Source organism: Sceloporus undulatus, chromosome 4, assembly GCF_019175285.1.
Source record: "Sceloporus undulatus isolate JIND9_A2432 ecotype Alabama chromosome 4, SceUnd_v1.1, whole genome shotgun sequence".
NCBI classification, from domain to species: domain Eukaryota; kingdom Metazoa; phylum Chordata; class Lepidosauria; order Squamata; family Phrynosomatidae; genus Sceloporus; species Sceloporus undulatus.
In genome coordinates, this window is record NC_056525.1 from 48,193,605 (window position 1) to 48,214,616 (window position 21,012).

Sequence of the window (21,012 nt, forward strand, 5' to 3'; positions counted from 1 at the left end):
CACCCCTTTTTGCCCGTCTGTATCCCACCTGAGTCTGAGTAGGGAGCTTAGGCGATGGACTAAAGTGAGATCTTAGTCCATCCTGGGAGAACCTAAAAGAAATACCAACCCTTTCACTGCTCTCTTGCCACTCCTTTGAGTGGAAGCACCAAAGCCACCACTGTTTTCCCATCCAGGCATTCAAATAGACCAGACATGATGCCATGGTGGAGAAGGTGGATGGCAGGAGGGTCAGTCCTTTTAGGTTCTTTTGAGATGGACTAAGGTCTCACCTCTCACCACTCTACTCAGAGAAGAGGATAGTTTCTTTCTTTCTTTCTTTCTTTCTTTCTTTCTTTCTTTCTTTCTTTTTTTTTGATAAGAGTTAAGGAGCAGTGCTTATATTGACCCGTGGATAAGTCGACACAGGCTTTTTGGCTCCAATTTTGACTAAAATTTCTAGACTTATAGACTTGCATATAGAGTATGCAAAGGGATCTTGTAGAACCTTTGAGACTAACTGAAAGAGAGAAGTTTGTAGCATGAGCTTGCTTAGACTTGAGCCTATGTCCTCTGATGCATGAGGTAGAGTGGGAAAACCAAGGACAGACCTATATAGCAGTTGGTGTGTGGGGATGTCTATAGGTATGTAAAACTATATAGATCTGTTACTGAACTTTTCACTCTACCTCGTGCATCAGAGGAAGTAGGCTTGAGTCTAAGCAAGCTCATGCTATCTACCTCTCTCTTTCAGTTAGTCTCAAAGGTGCTACATGATCCCTTTGCTTATTGATTTTCCAGACTAATGCAGATATGTCTATGAATGAATATATACAGTCAGTCCTTGTAATAAAGTTTGTATTTCATGGCAACCTGCTATGCTCATATTCTTCAACAGCACAGGTTATTCCCATGTTAAGGAGCAGTCAGGTATGCCCTTGCTTTATTATGCCCACACAGTCTTCCAGCGGAATATCTGTAATGTTTTGCACAGTGAGCCCCTTTTTCTTACTTAGAACAAGGTTTCAGTTCATTCATTTATTTTTCTCGGTGAGACATACGAAGACAAAAAATAACTCGAGCAATAACATTTCTTTTCCCACCTCTCACTGACATGTTGTGTAGCATCAAAAGTAATCTATTTGCATTTTGTTCTTCATTCAGGACTGTTAACATTAAAATTAAATTTAGCACCTTAAAAGTAGACGTTTCTGTTTAATATAAATTAATTATTTAATAAAAATAGCATCTTAAGTTTGTGACATCTGGACAGTACTTCAACAGCTGTGTTTAAAAGGCAAGCACATTTTCTTCCAGAAAACAAATTTGTTGTAAGTGCAAAATGGAGCTTTTAATGCACTAGTTGGGTTACTCTAGTGCAGAATTTTGATTTCTTTCAAAATGTATACACATATTTATTGATGAGTGTACTGGCTGTCCAGTCTTATTGACCTTTGGAATTGCTTGCCATAGGTGTCCTAGTGACCCTCTTGTGATGTACAGTTTTTGGAAATCTGGAAGCCATGGGTGGGAGATATAATAGCTTTTTTGGGAAAATAACAAAACGTTGTATGAACATCCTTTACAGATTTAAACTCACTTTGTTACTTTAGAGATATAAAATGACATTTTGTTTGGCATAAAATTATTATGCTTGTTATATGAAAATAATAGTTTATTTAAACAAGAACTGCAAATTGAGTTTCCTTTTTAAACTTTGTTGTTGTGTTTGTTGTAACAAAGTCCTGAACTATAAAATTCTATAGGGATCTTTGATTTTGCCAGTTCATTAGGAGCAAATAAAAAGCAATAAAGACAGAAGAAATTTTTATTATTAATAAAATAGTGAACATTATTTTTTCTGAGGCATGCATCTTCTGTCTTGGCAAGGGATAGGTTACGCAACAAGTGAATATTTTAGGCCAGTTACCAAGGGCAAGCCAGTGTTTGTCAAAGGATATTATCAACTTTGACTTCTCAGTGTGAAGATCTCCAAATTTTGATTTGGAAATCCTGTTTAACCTTAGATAAACATAGAACTGAGTGGCTTGAATACTTTATGTTGTCATTGTAATTAAATGGAAAACAAAAGAAATTCTTGAACCACAGAGATGTTGCTTTCCAGCTGTTCCTAATGCAAAACACATGATGTGGGTAGCTAGAGCTAATTCTGTGCAGATGGATTTAAGTGTGTGTACCTCTCCATTGGATTATGGATTTTTGCATTTCATTGTGAAAATGAATGCAAATTGAATTCTCCTCTCTTTCTTCCACATGAATTTGTTCATAGTGTAGAAAAACCTTTTTCTATCTGGTGCCCTCAGATGTATTGGACAGTAACCTCTATCATGCCTACCCAGCATGGTCATCTGGAAATCACCAGGCTAGAGAAAGCTGATATAGGATCTAAAGTCTCTGTTTATTCTTTCCATTGATGTATGTGCATGTGTATGAATAGCAGTGAAAGATTTTGAACAAAAATGACCCTTCTCTCTTTGCTTTGGTATTATACATCTTAGTTTTCTCTAAAAGTGTACAGTGGGCCTTTGGTTCCAGAATCTCCTGTGGATACAAAATCCGCGGATGTTCAAGTCCCATTAAATACAATGAATAGTAAAATGATGTCCTATAAATAAAATCAAGATTTGACTTTTTAGGATGTATATATTTTGGGATATTTTTAAGCCATGGATGCTTGAATCCATGGATAAAGAATCTGTGGATATGGAGGCCCAACTATATAATATCACCTTTGCTAAAATGTCTAGAAAAACTATTTTGTGCTTTAAAAAAATCCTGTGAACATAAAATAGTTAGCTCTAGGCAGTGCAATAAAACTTTAACAGATGATAAGAGATGAATAGGCTGTGCTACATTGTTGCATGAGAAGCTTATGAGATGATAAGATAGTTCCTTGCTTTGTTTACAGAAAGTCATTTGAGTTTGAGGACATTCAAGGTTATCGCAACCGGCTAGCAGCCATGGAGTACCAAAAACTTCACGAGGAACTGAATGGCACCACAAACGTCCGCCTCTATTGCACACAGTCAGAGGACAACCTCTATGAGGACATTATTGGTATGTTTGTAAGTTATTTGGATGAAAGACATTGAAACAAACTGGAGAAAGATTTTCTGCCACTTTACTGGCACTGTGGGCTGCCAATGATATGTCCCTAGTGATGGAATATTTTTCTCTTCTGGAAAGCAGTGGATGGAGGAGAAGGGGTGGAGATTTGTGCTGTACCTTGCTCCTTTGCTTTCTCTGGCTGTGATTTGCATGTAAAACAGTACATCAGGATTCCTTGTTTATCTTGCTTTCCTGCCAACAAAGCTTCTACAAACTTTGTTGTGCTTCAGATCAACAAACCATGTTACCCAGTTCAGATGTAACATAAAACTCTCAATTTCTGGTTTATTTATCTGTTCATGTAAGCAAGAAGAGACTGGAGTAGAGCAGAATGAACATACTACAATGTAGTAGCACGTAAACTAGTCTTGGAGCATGTGGTGGCTTCCCAACTCCACGATTTTTGCATGGGTCAGATTATCTAGATCCTTTTCAGTCTGACTTCAGGTCTGGTTATGGAGAGAGACAGCTTTGGTCACCTTCGTGGATGACCTACACAAGGAACTGGAAAGGGAGAATGTGTCCCTATTGGTTCTGCTGGGCCTCTCAGTAGCTTTCAATACCGTTGACCGTGGTATCCTTCTGGGCTAACTCTCTGGGAACGGGACTTGGGGGCATTGTTATGCAATAGTTCCAGTCTTTCATGGTGGGGTGATCTCAGAAGGTTCTGCTGGAGGACTTCTGTTTTACTCCCTGGCTTTTGATCAGTGGGAACCCTCAGGGTTCTGTTTGTCCCCCATGTTATTTAACATGTACATGAAACCACTGAGAGAGGTCATCTGACGTTTTGGAGTGCGGTGTCAGCAATACACTGAGGATATCCAACTCTCTCACTCCTTCCCATTTGATTCCAAGAAAGCTGTCTTGGTATTGAACCATTGTCTGCTGTCAGTAATGGACTGGGTGAGGGCAAACAAATTGAAACTTAATATAGACAAGACAGAGGTGCCCCTGGTTAGTTGAAAGGCAGATCAGGGAATATGGACTGTCTTTACTGAATGGGGTTACAATCCCCCTGAAGTCTCAGGCTGGCAGCTTTGGTGTTCCCCTGGATTATATCTCTACATGCCTTGATTATATCCCATTTGGACTATTGTAATTTATTTTACATGGGGATGCATTTAGAAACTATTCTGAAACTTCAGTGGATCCAGAATGCTGCAGCCAGCATGTTGACCATAGCTAGTTATAGGGAGCATATAACTCCCTTGTTAAAATAACTTCACTGGCTACTGGTTTGATTCTGGGCACAATTCAAAGTGCTGGTTATGATTTATAAAGGCCTGTATGACTTAGGTCCAGTCTGTTTGAAAGACTGTATCTCCCCGTGTGCCAGAACTTTAAAGATCTTCAGGAGAAGGATTTCCTGCCACCATCACCAGCTAATTTGGTGAAGACACAAGAGCGAGCCTTCTCAGTGGCTTCTCCCATCCTTTGGAACTCCCTTCCATGAGAGACTAGTCTATCTCCTTCCCTGCTCTCCTTTCATCAGCAGGCAAAAACTCTTCTCTTCAAGCAGGCTTTTAATATGTAATTGAGCCCAGAAAGGCTTCTTATTGGGCTGTTTGCTTTTGTATGTTTTTAGTGGTTTTATATGTTTAACTTTTTATATTAATGTGAAGTTTTAAATCTGTTTTTAAAATTGTACTGTTTTTAAGTTTTTTTTGTGAGCCACCTTGGGTCCAATTTAGGAGAAAGGTGGCATACAGGATGGATGGATGGATGGATGGATGGATGGATGGATAGGCAGGCAGGCAGGCAGGCAGGCAGGCAGGCAGACAGACAGACAGACAGACAGCATGGAGCCCATTTGTAGTAAACCAGGATAAGCCAGAAATCCTGGTTTATTATTATGTGTAAGTATCAACTCTTGTAGCCTCCCTCCTCTTTTTCTAATGCTGGAAATAGTTGATGTAAATTGCAGGTCCAGTTTGTTATTTCTCTTTCTCTTTTTGGCCAGAAGGTGTGGTAGGATTGATGTACTTTCCCTCCACCCCTCACTTTCAAGAGGTTTATTTTTCCTAGATCCTGCTAAAGAGAACTTGTATGAGGATATTAAAGTGAAGCCTCTTTGGAGGATCCCTTCTGCTTGGAAGCTGCCTCCATCCCGTAATACTTTCAACCCGCCCAAGGTAAATGCACATTTTAAACAATTTTTTTGCTTGGCACCATCACCTAATTGCAGCCCTGGTGGTTGCAACACTTTGTGTTAACCATTACTTGGGATTTTCTGGGGAAGAACCAGCATATGTGTGAATCTGCCCTTAGAGAGCAGGTGCCACTTTAGCTGTCCTCCAGAGATCAAAGAGAAGGGAGAAAGGAAGAGGAAAGTTGTTCATGCATGGTGAAAGAAAAGTTACTTTTCTGCTTATACAGCTCCAGTAGCTATGCTGGCTGCAGGAATTTGGGAATTATAGTCCCGCCCCCTCACAAATGGTTTTTCCAAAGAATGTTCTCTGAAGATGCCAGCCACAGATGCTGGCGAAATGTCACGAGGAAACTCTGCTAGAACATGGCCACATAGCCCGAAAAACCCACAAAAAAACTATGGATGCCAGCCATGAAAGCCTTCGGTTTTTCCAAACTCTACTCATCCTAAAGTGGAAGAAGGCAAGTGGATGGGCAGTTGTGCAAGGTCGAGAGGCTGTCTGCATCCCATTTTTCAGGGAATAAGTACTCTAAAGGCACCAAATCCTGGCTGATATTGGAAGCTAAGCAGAGTTAACCCTGGTTAATATTTTGATGGGGGACAATCAGTGAATGTCAGGTGCTATAGGCTATATTTTATAGGAAGGAAGTGGCAAAACAAATTCTGAGTATTCCCTACCTAAGAAAACTCTATGGGCCCATTCCCACTGTGTTTTAAACCGGATCGTGTCGAATCACAATCTGGTTTAAACCACTATGGTTCCCACTTGGGAATCAATCTGGGAGGGGGGCATAGTTTTCCCCAATTTAACCCGCATCTAAAAGGAGCTGGGTTTTCCCTCTCCTTTTGGGGCTGAATCGATTTAATAAATCGATTCAGCCCAGTGGGAACCCAGTGTAGATTCGATTCCACCCTGGCAGCCCCTCTCCGCCCTGGCCATGCTTCCCTTCCTCCCTTCCTCTCCTCCTCCTACCCTCCTTCCCTCTTTCCCTCCTTACCTTCTGCCTGGGGCCCCAGCTGTGGCGATGGTGACAAGGACTGTCAGGGCTTGCCCTTGGCCCTCTCCTCCTCCTCCCCCTCCTCACCGCCTGGCCTCCCTGTCCTTCTCAGCCCTGGTAAGAAGGAGGCTGGGGCAGAAGGAGAGAGGCAGCAGGCCTGGACGCCGTTGGAGGACAGGGGGCAGTGTTCCTTCTCCGCCACTTGCCTCCATCCTTCCCGCCGCAGTGTAGGAAGGCTGCTGGCCGGGGCTGCTTGGACATGCCTCTGTCCAGCGTGCTTCTGCCTTCCATAGGTCCAGGAAGGAGGCCGTCCAAGGAGCCCCGGGTGCTGCTGCCTGCCCTCCTCCACACTGCCAGGGCTCCTTGGACGTGCCTCCGTCCTGGTTGTCATTGGAGGATGGAGGCATGCTGGCGGAGGCACGTCCAAGGAGCCCCGGCCAGCAGCCTTCTCCGCCACCGCCAATACGCCACGGAAAGGACGTAGGCAAGTGCACGATAAGGAACCTGTCCCGTCTTCCAGTGTCCTCCAGGCCTGCTGCCTTCTCCTTCCTCCCAGTCTCCTTCTTACCGGGGGCGAGAAGGAGAGGGGGCCAGGCAGCAAGGAAGAGGAGGGGCCAACGGTGCGCTCTGGCAGCCCTCGCTGCCACCCAGGGCCCCCAGCAGAAGGGAAGGAGGAGAGGGAGGGGAGGGAAGGAGGTATGGGTGGGAGGACGGAGGGAGGCATGGCAGGAGAGGCTGGAGAAACCTCTCCTGCATATCAAAAGAAGCCTGTCAAAATAGGCATTTCGATTCCTGAAAGGAATCCTGAAACCGACGCCAAACATAGTGGAAACCATTGTGTTTACTGAACTGTTTCAGGATTCAGTTCAGGAATCGATCTACAGGTAAGTGGATGGGCGCAGTGGTTTAAACGCCTGTATCTGCAGCCACTCACTCAAAACCACAAGGTTGCAAGTTCAAGACCAGCAAAAGGGCTCAAGCTTGACTCAGGCTTGCATCCTTCCAAGGTCGCTAAAATGAGTACCCAGATTGTGGGGGCAAATTAGCTTACAGTTGTAAACCACTTAAACACTGCTAGGTGGTATGAAGCGGTATATAAATGAAGCTTGTTGTGTATTTGTATAAAATCCATGGGGTTACCAAAAATGACAGGTGACTTGGAAGCACATACGCACTCATACTCAAGTCCTTGTGGGCTACATTTTTTTATTAAAATGGAAGTGACTAAAAGCTCACTTTGGGTTGTGGGCAGGGAATGTTTTGACAAACAAAGGTCTGCCAGCCACCAAATAGCCTTAACCCTGGAGGCTTCTGAGTTGCATTTCTCCGGTGGAGAGAGGTTGCTGGGAGCACTTGGTGGCCACAGTGGGGGCAGGTTATGTGATGGACCAGATTATTTTAACACCTGGTAGACGTGAAATGATAGTGGTGATGCAGATGATGGGGATTAATGTGCAGCCCCAGGGTGTACCCCTTGTGTATAGTGAGAGAGAGAAAGAGAAGACCAACTTTCACTGACTTGCTTTAAATTGGCCTCTCATAAAGAAATTGATTTTAAAAAAGAGAAGAATCCCACAAGAAGTTTTCTATGTTTATGCTGTTTTCCTCAACCTAACCCAGAATATTTCCACCCTCTGTTTTGATTCTTCCATATTCCCTAACATAAAAATCAAGCATTCACTGGGCAAAACTCTCTCTTTACAATGTTGTTTGCATGTCTTCATCAAGTTTCCTAGTGAAGCCTTTGCTTATTCTCACTTTTCTTCACCCTCCCTGCCCAATCCCCCTTCTTTTGCGCTCCCCCCCAAACCACACTTTCTTCATCGCAAAACCTTGGAGCTGAAGACCACACGGATCTGCCTGCGTGGGGAAGCTGGCAAAGGACACGACTCTCCCTGTTACACTGATGATGGAAGTTCTTCAAGCGGGTGAGCTGGAAGCAGGAAAAGGAAGAATCTTCCCGGGTAAGACAACATATTAATATTTTCGTGCTGGGCAAATGCTTTCTCTCTCCTCTCCCATCCCTCTACAAATGTCACAAGCACCTTTTAGTCTAGAGTGTTCTGTCACACAGCTGGTAGAAAGAAATACAACTCCTGCTCACTTTCCTACTCCGGAGTAGTTTGTGTGATTTTGGGCTCTAATTCCGAGAAGCAGCAGCTATGAGAAGTTCTCTTTTTTGACTACAACTTCTAGACTCTTGGTTCTGGAACTTGTAGTCCAAAAAGGGGATCTTTCATACACTTTGTTCCAGAGACTGGAATCCCGCAGATGTATACTTTCCAACATACCTTTCTGTTTCATAATCGTTTTGTTTTTATTTATTCACACTTGTAACTTATGTATCTAAGTCTCAAAGCTTGGGAAGTGCCTGTTCTCCATTTGGCACACAGTAACCTCAACAGCACGTAAATATCTAGTGCATTTAGGTTTTTATTTTTTTCTTGTGGGCTACTAACTATTTTTGTTTTTACTGTTTGGTAGGTTAGTTTGCAAGGGTTGCCAGTAGTCAGAGATCATCCAGTGACTCTCTGACCGAGGTAGGGATTTGACCCTAGATTTGTTTCAGCCGAATCTCGCACATGTCATTTCCACTGTGTTGCCTTGTTTTGTTTTCTTCTTTGAAAGCTGTGCTTCTTTCCTACTAAATTGATATATTTTTGAAGGAGTGTGGTGTGTGCTATGAGCTGGAACGGTCTGTAAAATGAGTCAGAGCTTTAATTCCACAGTGTTCAGGAACTGTAAACTATTCCAGGTTACCTAATCCATGTAAAGGATTAAAAGTGTTTTTGTTTTTTTGTTTATTGAGGACAAGATCATACTCTTGGAATTTTGGCAGAGAAATGTTCTTCAGTGTATGGATTAGGAGAACATCTGGAACTGAGTTTGGCAGGGATTTAAATTCATCCCTTTGTTGAGTTGGGCACTGCTGTCCTTTGTTGTGTGTATCAGACAGGCACAAGCAATGTGGGGCAAGGTGTAGTTCATACACATTTAACGGGTGTGCATTGGAAGTTTTTTTTTTAAACAGTAACCAAGATGGTGTTCTCAATGGTTTGCAAAAACTCAAAGTGACCCCATGTTCCGTTGTTTTCTGCTGGGACTTTTTTTTGGAGCGCTTATTCATGACTTAACATTTAACCTCTAAATTGTTTTGTTGTTTAAAGCTGATGAAACAGCTTGCTAAGATAAGACTGTTTGATAAAACATGAATATAACTTTCCTGCATGCTTCCTGCCATGCCCTCCTGTGGTGGTGAATGAGTTGTGCATGATGATGTCAGAGAATCAAGAAGAGATTGATTTTTAGGCTGCCTATTGAAGGAAATGCATTCTTGTCACTTGGTGCCTTTTGATTGGCTTCCTCTGCTAGTAGTCATTCTAAACAAGCTCAAAGCACATTTAGCTAGTTCCAGTAAAGTGAGGAAACACTGTAGAGAAGCAGCCACTTCAGACATTGTTTTCTAGCTAGGGCTTTGAGCAGTAAGTACTCTTAACCCTGACATCTACTTGAGGACAACGCCGCAGTATAGCCTAGTGGAATGCATTTCTGCTATGATGGAGACAGAATGGGTCAGGGAAAGGAAAGCTACGATATCCCAAACCAAGTTCTGTGTTTCAAACGCTACACATTAGTTTCTTGCAGCGTACAAAGATTATTAGAAACACTTCCTGGAGGTGATGAAATTCCACATGAGCAACCGTCCTCAGACAAACTGACTTTGCCTAAAGACCCCCCGATGCCTCCAAAAATGTGGAATGATTTGCTCGAGGGAAGCATGTTATTTTCTCACCCTGAACTGTAGAACTTGGCCGCAGTTGCGGAGGGATGCCCAAACAGCCAGGAAAGCATCCCGGTCACCCTGACTGAAACGCATGTGCTGCTTTTTCCACCGTTTCTGACCAGGCCAGACTGGGGTTATCTAAGAGCATAGTCCAAAAAGAGAAAGACTTTCCAAACTTTGACTCTGACACCGTATTTTCAGTTCCTGGTGACTCCTTAGGATCTTGAAATATCTCTAAGGCTTCATGTCAGTCTCCTGCTCTCAATATGTTCAGGGGAAATGAGCATTACCATATTTCACAGACCATATGGAGGCATTATAGACAGTGGAATTCCTTGGTTGTATGCTTCTCTGGGGTGTTCTCACTGGCTTATCGCTGGGTTACAAATCGAATCCAAGGTATAGCGTTCCTACTTGAACCCGAATTAACTCTAGGACAGTTCTCGATAACCCTATGATCGTTTCACTTATATTCGAATCTGATTTGGTGTACAGTGGTTACCCCGGGATACGAAATACCCAGCGTTACGAAATTTCCGGGATATGAAAAAAATCCCATAGGAAATAATTGTTCGGTTACGAATGTTTTTTCGGGTTACGAAAAATTTTGGTGCTTTTTTCGGCTTTTTGCACGAAATCGCGGCTTTTCCCCCTTAGCGCCTATGGCATTTTGGCTTGCGAATGCTTTTGGGTTACGAAAAGCGGCGGAACGAATCATTTCGTTAACCCGAGGCACCATGTATTTGTTTTCCGTGTTAGAGGCTTATACACGGAGTAAAAAATAGAAGGGTCGACCCTAGTATTTTTCCTTGATTCGGGATAGGATTCGGAGTATTTAAATAGGACCGTTTCGGCCTTTTGAATTGGGTCAACTGGATGGGGGAGCGTCGTAGCACGATGGCCTGGCCTGGGTGGTGTCCACCCTCTTTGGTCTCTTTCTGCATTGCCAGCACCATTTCTTCCATTCTTCATAATAGCCTTTCCTCTGGTGGATTGCAACCTCCCCTCTGTCCTCTTCATAGACCGATGGGTGAGGAGAGCCATTGAACACCATTTTTAACTATTCTTTTTTTTCTTTTCACCTCTGCCTGAGCCCCCAGAGGGTCTTTGGATGAAACTAGGGGATGGGTTTTTTGCAGGACATATCCCCACTTCATGGGTCTCCAGACAGCCCTGGGAGCAATCTTCCCAAAGATTCTCTCCCCATGGGGCAGCCAAAGCGAATTTGCAGCTACCGAGGCTCTTTCCGAGGAACTATGGGATGGTTTTTGCAGGACATATCCCACTTCAAGGCTCTCAGACAGCCCTGGGAGCAATCTTCCCAAAGATTCTCTCCCCATGGGGCAGCCAAACGAATTTGCGGCTACCAGGCTCTTTCCAGAGGAACTATGGAATGGTTGTGTTTGTTGTGTTTGTGAGACATTTATCTCCTCTGCCAGAGGTGCTGGTGCCATAATAAACTACCATTCCCAGGATTCCCTAGCACTGAGTTATGGCAGTGTTAATATGGGGAGACACAGAAGAGGACGAATAAGCGCCTCCTATTGGCTCTTTTAAAAAAAAAATGTGAAATTTCTAACGAATTAAAAACGGCCAGGTAGTGGGGAACGCAGGGTACAGGCTAAATCGGTGTATGTTATTCCGAATTAATGTGACGTCATGATGACATCGCTTTGATTGACAGCCGAAACAAGGGTGAAGTGAACGAAAAGTAACAAAACCGGTTTAAATTACACCGATTCATCCTTGAATGGGGACGAAACAGGGTCCATTACCGAACATTAAATGAAAGGTAAATGGGAACGATACAAATAAAGCGAATTGAAAAGTGGGATAACACTCACTTTATTTTGAATCGCTTTAAAATGAACCGCTGTATTTAAATTCGTTTTAAATCACAAGTGAGAACGCCCCCCCCTTCACTTGAAGACTTGTGCCTCCTTCTGCCTTGCTTTGTATGTTTTACCTCTACAAGCACCAAGCTGTTGTGTAAACTGTATAGTGGCTCTTAAACTAGCAGAATTAAGATTAAGGCTGGGAAAACTTCAGAGGAGCGGAAAAGAGACAGACAGAAGCTCATGGAGGAAGCACAGTGCTTCCTGCATAAGGGCAGTTTTGCCCTAAGGTCAAGTTATGCTCCATGTGTACCACCCTGGCCCTGGGACAGCGGACTGGATCTTTGCAGTTCATTTTTCCCTCTGTGCTCCTGATTCTGCTTGGGTTCCTTTGGTCAAGGAAAGGGTTGGTACATTATTTGAGGTTATGCGAACAACTGAACTCCACCCTGTTGCCTTTGCTTGGAATGCTAAATACATTCTTAAAGCCTAGCAAGAGAAGACTAGCCTGCATGCCGCATTTAAAATAGTAAAGCAGTTCAGACAAGAGCATCAGCAGGTTGTGACTTGACATGCCAAGGCAAAGAGCTCTCTGCTTGTGGTTTGAGATACCTGACACCTCACATAGAGCTGGATAGGCTGGTTGGTCTCCTACTGTCACTCTTTGGATCCTTCTGTAGGGGACAGGAGAAACCAGTCACTGAAAGTGAGGTGTATCTAGTATATTGTACCCTGTCTGCCTAGGAATCATACCATCTTCCCATTTCTCATCCTCATTCATCTGAAGGGGTCGTTTTTTAATTCCTATCTGGGAGGTGTCTGTTCCTCAGTCCCAGCATGAAGGAATTACATTCCCTGTGCAACACAAATGAATTGATTTTTTTTAATGCCTTGTCATATTTAGGTTTTAGCATGAATTGGAATATTTTTGGCTGTTTGAAAAATTGGAGGGAGGGTAAAAAGGTTAGGCGTATGCTGAGAAAGTAGAAGTTAGGAGCCATGTGGGAATGAACAATTCCTGTCTTTCTGACCACTTGATGTTTAGTCTAAAGCCGCTTGCATTTTGAAGGACTTTTCCAGATGTTATTTTTTTCTCCCAGAGACTACAGTTCTCTCAGATTTTTACACATATACTAGCATTATGTAGTAATGTTACAGTTCCCAAACGAGAGTAGCCCTGCTGAGGGAGATAACCAGAGTTGCTCATATAATATATATCCCTCGCTACTGGAGCATGGGGAGCATACAGCTTCTGAAGGAAAAAGGACAGGGGATTTCAGGAAGAATGATGGCTATTTAAAATGTTATAGGCTGACAGAAAATGTTGGAGAAGCTTGAGTTCAAAGCTCTGTTCAGCCATTAAGTTCCCAAGGTGTAACTTATCATATAACATATCAAGCCTCAGTCTAAGATAGCTCAGAGGGCTATTGTGAGGATAAAAGAGACAACAATAAAGCTATATACTGAACAATACTGTAAGCCCCAGTAGTCACTCTCAAAAATTATGGTGGGCTGTGGCAGAAACAAAGGAACTGCTTTTTTCTGAGAGTATTCATATAATTACAGATATTCTGTTATTATATTTATAAAAATATGTACGTGTGGAGCAAGCCCAGAACAGGTCTAGATTGCCTCCATCCTCCCTCTTCTTCCCAGGGTCATTCAGATGTTGTTTTTTAGTGTGACAGTGCAAATCATCTCACTCACACATTCTGAGTTTGCTATTCACACTATGGAACCACATTGATTCACATCTCTCCAAGTCCAGTTGCTCACATGTGCGAGCATTTGAATAAAGATGGAGTCGAAAATTAGAATGCATTTGGAACACAGCCAAGACATTCAGAGTTTTATCCCAGGCCCATTCAGGTCTATTCACATTGGTTATTCACACTAATGACAATGCAGATCTTTTTTAAAAACTTGGAGGGGAAACTGATATTGAACATCCTGGAATAAGTGGACCTTTTTAATTGGGTGAGCATCAGAGATCCAACCCAGATTCATCCTGGATTATTTTCACAGTGTGAATACCGTCCTTGCCTGCCCCCCCCCTCCCCACTGGCAGAAAGCAGTAGCTCTTACTGAGGCTTGACAGCTGCCGGTGGTGGTTCTGGGATGGAGAACAGGGGCAACAGAATAGTCTCCTGAGCCCCATCCAAAAAGGGTCATATATACATGTAAGCCACACTGGGAGTGCATATCACTGATAGAAGGCCAGCCATATCGTTAAAGACAGTAGATATAACAAACTCATTGTCTTACATAGTATTTGGAAAAGGCCCCTGACATTATTTTTTCTGTTAATTCCATAGGACTTGCTTCCATCTTTTTCTTGGTATGGAAATTGAGCCCATTCCATGACTTTATTAATCCGGTGTATGTCCACAGTGTCCATATGAAATGCTTGTCCTGACCCTTGTAAATTATACTTTTCCGTGTTGATCCCAGAAACCCTGGCATATTACTCAGTTTGCTATCTGGATCAATCATTGCATCTTTAGTGTGGGTTTGACTACCGTCCCTGTCAAATTTCTTACCACTGCTTTTCATGAGATGAGTTTGTGGGGTGGCAAGCATTCTGGTCCTTACTTTGATGCTTATATTGGATGTGGCTCCTATTAATTTCCACTGTGTTACTTGAATTTCAGCTTGTATTGAAGATACAAGATATCTTTGACTTAAAACGAGGAAAGAAGCGAGTGAAGTTGGTGGCACAGACAGGAAGAGAAGTTTCTCTAGCCAAAGGTACAGACATTGAGCTGTGTGCATTTCTCCTCACAGAATATCTAATGTTGATGGCCATGACTCTAACAATAGACAGACCCTCTGAAACTCTGAGAATTGTTCTAAAAATACCAAAAATCTATGTTTAACTTTTTTTTTTATGCGACTCCATTTATTCAAAGAGCTTGGGGCAGTGTAGAAGTTTCTGTACTTAATTACAGAAGAACCAAATTGTCCAGTTTTTTGTTGTGCGCCTTCATGGCAACTCAAAGGTGAACCTATCACAGGGTTTTCTTTGCCGATTTCTTCAGAGGGCATTTGCTAGTGCCATCCTCTGAGGCTGAGAGATTGTGTATGGTGACTTTTTTTTAAGTGTTCTTATTTGTGTTTCAGCATTGTTCTCCTTTCCCATATTTGTTGATGTACCTTGTAATAATGACTGTATGTTTTTATATAATTTTAATTCTGCTAATCAGAGTTGCAAATTTGTGAAGCAATATTAAGCGATTTATGTCAGAGCATCCTGCCTTGGTCCTTTGCCTTACACAAGATAGACTATGACTCTATGGAACCATATAATGAGCTTTACTTGATTATTCAACAATTCGTGCATGTGTTGTAACAGATGCTTTTTTTCTGGACAGTGCAGTTGTGCCCAGTTAATAATAAACTTTATTACGGCCATTTGGCCAGCACAATTACGAAATTCCAGTTTAAAACACAACAGATTAAAAAATATAAACAAATTACAGTCTATAAAAAGTAAGATTAAAAAGCAGTGATAGGACAACATGATCAGGCAAACACACAACAATGAGTAGGCTGCCATCATCTCGCAAACAACTCTATCATATTATGTAAAAGAGGGCCACATTCATGACATATTGGTTCAAAATTCACAAACATATCCCCTATCCAAGGAAGAGTTGAACTACAAAGTGCCATTTATCAAATGCAGTTGGTTACTTATTTACAGATTTTACCGTTAAATCAAGCCCTTTGTACAGATTTTGAGATTATATTGTAACATATTACATCTGTTTGGATGTGAGGGCGATCTGGCTGAGACATCTGTCACCCCATTGATCGCCAGGGTTGATTCGGCTGATCTGGCTGGCTAGGCGGGTGTCCCCTTCCTCCCTCACCGCTCCATGTGCGTCCCTCCCGAAGCTGCGCGCTCGGTGGAAGAGGACGACCGGTACCGTTCTTCGGTCAAGGGTTGTGCCCAGTTTTCATTGCCATAGGCCCACGATGGATCATCTGCCTGTCAGTTACCTTCCAGCATTTCCTATTCCCACCCATCTGGCAAAATCTGATGGAAACTTTCTTTCGTTTCAGGTGAAACCAATGGGTATGACAGCGAACCGGAGAATGTGCCAAAAAGTGAGTGAGTGAGTCATTAGGGCAGAGCCAACTCATGGGGCATAGTTATTGCTGCCAGAGCATTTTTGGGCATGCTTGCTGGGAATGGCTGGATTGTATACAGCTTCTGAAGTATTAGTTGCAGGACCATATGGGGGCAGTGAGCCCTTTGAGTAATTATAGCATGTTGCCTATTTGCTTTACTAAATGTTGAATGGTTGTTTGTGAGGCTTGGAGTGTATTTCTTCCCACTCCTGGGGATTTTATAGCTAGTTTGGCAGCCCTGTGTACTAAAACTTTGGTATGAGAACTGCATTCCTAGGATCACAGTGAGGCTAACAAAAGTTTGGGGTAACTAGCAAGAAGAAAGGCTTCTACAATGTCTACAATGGGCTCACTCACCATCTCCTTAAGTGTTTTTGATAATGGCAGCCTATAAAAAGCCAAGTACCCTTCACTTTGGCTTGACAGTGGAATAGGCTTCTGCAAAGTGCACTACTGTCAGAAGACAAGCATGTATTACAGGAAAGGTAAAAAAAGGAATTGATTTGAGTTGCAACAGAACAGATTTGGATGTAGAAGGGGGTAGGAGAGGTAAGGGGAAGGGTATATGGGTGACTGAATAAGTTGCTCAGGACTGGTTATGTCTCATTAACAGAAGACTGAATGGATATTTGTCCGGGTGGGGGAAAGGTTACAAATAGGGTGCCTTGCTGCTTCATAGATTGAACAATATGATCTTTGAAGTTCTTTCTAGCCCCAGGATTCCATGAAAGGATTAGCAAGCTTTTCACAGTGAAACCAGTTAAGAGACTATTTTATTTTTTGTTTAGTCTCACATCTCTTCTCAGGGCCTCTCGCTTTTTGCAAACTTTTCTGCTGAAGCTACAGCCCAGTTGTTCCTGTACTGTATTTGCTCCCGCAAGATTATGAAACGCCCTTTGCTGGGAAAGAAGGAGTAACTGGAGTAAAATTATATGTAATGGTTGGCCCTTCATCCAGGGTTTGCATGTAAACACTGGAGGAAGAACAACTAGAGCAACAGGCTCCAAACTGGCTTTAGATCATGACTCATCTGCTCTGGTTGGCACCAATGGCCCTGGACACACCAGCATTTCCTGATCTCCATGCCTGAAAACTGTCAGCAGCAAAGCTCTGCCTGTAGCCTAGCAGAGTAACACATTACTACTATCCACCATCAGGAAGTCAGTTGTGATATTTCCTTTGCTTTCTTCCTGCAAACAATCTTGCATGGGGTTAGCATCCACCTTGGTGTTATAGGAGAGTCTAGTTTAAAATAAAACTACTAGCTTAATTTATTTGCATCCTATTAATCTTGTGTCTCTGCAGTTTTCACAACTTTGATACTTATCCTTTACCACAGCTTGGAAATGTTATTTTTCTGGACTATAGCTCCCAGTATCCCCCAGCTGATATGACCCCTGTTGGCTAGGGGATTTTGAGAGCTGTAATCCAAAAGTGTAACTTTTGTAAGCTCTGCCCATTACAAAATGGGAGCTTTGCCATCTCAGGGATGCTTTAGTTGTAGATTCCTGCACTGGCAGGGGGTTAGACTAGGTGGTCGTTGAGATCCCTTCCAAAGCTACAGTTCTATAACAGCTTCCCTTGTGATTAAGGTAAGAAAACCCATTCTCCCCGATGCAAAATGTTTCTACTGTTTGTATGCTTTGTCTTGGATTGGGTAACATAACTACATCTGCTGCTAACTTGTCCCTTGGGTTTTTGTTGTTGTTAGCCTCCCACCAACAACACAACCCCTGAAGTTTTGATGTGCATAAGGGTGCAGTCTTGCCCTGTCATCAGCTCTGCCACTGATGCATTACATGACTGTGCAGATCTCTGACCTTCTAGCCTGTCTTGTCAATGGAAACCATGCCACCTTCTCTGCTGTAGCAAATAAAGAGTTGCTTCTTCATTTGCAGGTCGCCATAAACGCCTCCTGCAGGTACAAGCTCAGTCCAAGAGGAACCCACACTATCAGACGCTGGAACGGGACCTCATTGAGTTCCAGGAACAGCAACTTTTTGAGCTCTTTGTGGTAGTATCCCTACAGAAGAAACCTTCAGAAGCAACCTACACTCCTCAGATTATACAGCAGTTTCCTAGCAAGGTATGTTGCATAGCATAATTTGTATCTGTCCTCACTCTCTGAAGGTAAACATGCATGTGTTTGATATATGGTGGCTTGGCCAAGAGGAGAGTGTCTGTTCATATTTTAATGGAACTGAAAACTAGCAGTGCAAAGGGTAGATGACTACTGCTTCTGCTGGGCTCTTCCCCATATTCTGATCTTTTGAGAATTGAGTATCCAAATTCTGGGAGGAAAGGGAATTTGTCACAGATTCAGGTGCAGACTGATATACCCAAGAAAAATAATTCAGCTTTTGTCTGCTTGCTTGGATGACATAATTATATATAATTTGATCTTGAATAACTTTGCTTTGCTGATACAGAATGTTCCTACACTACTATTGATCTTAGAAGGATGAGAGATAAGTGATGCAGAGCCCTGGCCCATTATAGGATTCCATCAACAACATCCTATAGAATCCTGGGATATACAGTTTTGGGAGGAGTATTTAGAATTCTTGGCCCAGGGGCTCTAGTGCTTCACCAAACTACAAATTCTACAAATCCATAAGCTCTTGCCATGGCAGTTAAAGTGGAATCATATTGCTACAATTATGTTGTGTGTAAGGGCCAATAGAATTGATTTCTTGCTCAGTATTCAATATATAGATACCCACTGAGATGAACAGAAGTACATAGACCAGGGATGGATGGCTATAGTGGTTCACAGGACTAGCTTTTTGTTTGTTTGTTTTATTTTGTCTCTTGGTCTCTCTGAGTTACATAGACTGCCAAAAATTCTAAAACAAAATAAAATAAAAGCAAAAACTGAAGATGGCCAGAAACCACATTTTTTAAAAAGTTTTTTTAATGTGGAAAATATAACCCACTCCCCCCCCCCCCCCCCATCCTATTTAAAATATAAATTGCCAATCCTGGATACTTCTAGAAAGGGAAAATCATCCTTCAGTTTGTTTTCTTTTTCTTCCAAAAGGGCAGTCCAGAGGGTTTGTTGGGGTCAAGGATTGTGGTAGCAACAGGCAGCACAGTGTATTATTCCCTGAAACAGACTAATGAAAGTACCTGCATACTGTCTAGGCTGTAGTTCTGTTTCTAATGTTCTGTGTATCTTTTACAATAATTACAAACATTCTGGATATGGCGGGAATCTCCAAGTACTGGCTTAGCCCCTGGTGCTCAGCCCAGTGTGCTGGATGAGGTTAGAGTAGTTTGCCAGAAAGTCAGGGAAGCGCCTTGGTTTGTTTCGAGAAAACATACTCTGGTTTCTAGTACTGCATGGCTGGGGCTGGATATAGGGAAGGAAGTGTAGCTAAGTTGACTGTAATCCCCAAAGCTGCCCTGACTTCATCCGGGCTGTTGATAACAAAAACAGGCAGGGGGATGAGTTGGCCTATATTGCTCAGAAGACACAATGAGCAATGGCTCACTGCCTCCCATGACTGTTGTGCTCTTTGTAACAGTGCTGACAAAGAGGCTGGCGTCTTGCCAGTTTGCTTGCTTTCTCTTGGCCTGGGAGATGTTTTGGTAGGATGTTAACAAGATCTGTACAGGAGGGTCTTTCAGGCTGGCATCTAGCAGGAAGCATTGCCCTCATAATTATGGAGTGGTGATTATAATGTGAACGCTGTGATTGCAACCCTGAAAATAATTCTGTTTCCAAACAATCTGCCAGTCACTTCCTTTTATGGAATCTTCAGTGAAGCCAGGCTCTGGGGAAGCCTTAACTAGTCTCTTTAGCAGTCAGGATACATCAGGGTGGTAATTGGTTCTGCACTAAGACTAGGGCCATTATCAGATGAGTCTGGAACTGGGGCTCTTCAGCACTGGGCGGTTCGAATTCACGTTATTTCGCACAATACCATCATACCAGCATTCGAATGGCCCAATCCGAACTCACGTGAATGCGCGAGATGCCGAACTGAATGCGTACTGGCTCCTCTTTTTGGAGCGTGTTGGCCAGTGCGCTGATAAGGGGATTGGCAATATACTGGATTGGGGCTCTGTTCGATCTCAGTGCGAATGGCTCTGGTGTGACCACCCAGTCCTGAATTCCATCGCAAGACCCCCAGATTCCAATTTTAACTTCCGGTGGGTCTTTCCTCTTGCCGGTTCCAGGGAAGGGGGGGGCGGTTCCAGCGGCCTCCTCCTCCTCCTCCCGGCTTGGGAGCCAACATAAGCTGCATCCCAAGAAGAGGCGCGGGGCCCGCTGGAACGGCGGCGATCGCCGCGATTCTAGCGGCCCCGCGCCTGTTCCCTTCTTGGGATGCAGCTTATGCTGGCTCCCAAGCCGGGAGGAGGAGGAGGAAAAAAGCATCCCCATTTACTTAGGATGCCCATCCAGCCTCTTTGCCAGCCGTTGGAACTGGCCCCCCCCACCCCAGAATACATATTCACACACTCACACACACACACACACGTAGAACCGGGCATTGCTAATTTGTTGCAAGGGAAGGTACTGTTAACGTTAAAACCAAGCAGGAATGTAGAGAGGAAACAGAGAGGAATGTAGAGAGGGCACGTTGTATCGCGATTGTTAATGTGCATGAGCTGGCTCTCCAGCTGTTTACCGGGCTGTCATGACGTGACCTCCCCTTTCACCCCGGAAGCGTTTAAGGTCGCAACCCATGCAGGGCACCACTGAGCATGTGCGAGGGGGCCGATACGAATCGGCCAATCCTCATGTTGAGCACCGGTGTGACCAAACATTCTGCACTGAATGCACTTCGCGCGAATGCGTATTGGCCAATTTGAATCCTGCCAATTCGGAGGGGCTCCAAGGTATGATGGTATTGTGCGAAATAATGTGAATTCGAACCGCCCAGTGCTGAAGAGCCCCAGTTCCAGACTCATCTGATAAGGGCCAATGTTAGAAATGCATTCCAAAACAAGAAGCTGTAGCTAATCTGCATACTCTTGCTGTGTCATTGATATTGCCAC

General features: G+C 43.3%; 1 protein-coding gene across 1 annotated transcript in view; it reads left to right on the forward strand.

Annotated features, from left to right (window-relative positions):
- DENND2C (DENN domain containing 2C) overlaps positions 1-21,012 on the forward strand; it is a 78,710-nt gene that overhangs the window by 40,358 nt on the left and 17,340 nt on the right. Inside the window, exons 5-9 of the mRNA XM_042465757.1 lie at positions 2,909-3,057; positions 5,134-5,240; positions 14,526-14,622; positions 15,940-15,984; positions 17,907-18,094. Of these exons, the coding sequence (XP_042321691.1) occupies positions 2,909-3,057; positions 5,134-5,240; positions 14,526-14,622; positions 15,940-15,984; positions 17,907-18,094 (586 nt within the window). The remainder of the gene's footprint in view (positions 1-2,908; positions 3,058-5,133; positions 5,241-14,525; positions 14,623-15,939; positions 15,985-17,906; positions 18,095-21,012) is intronic.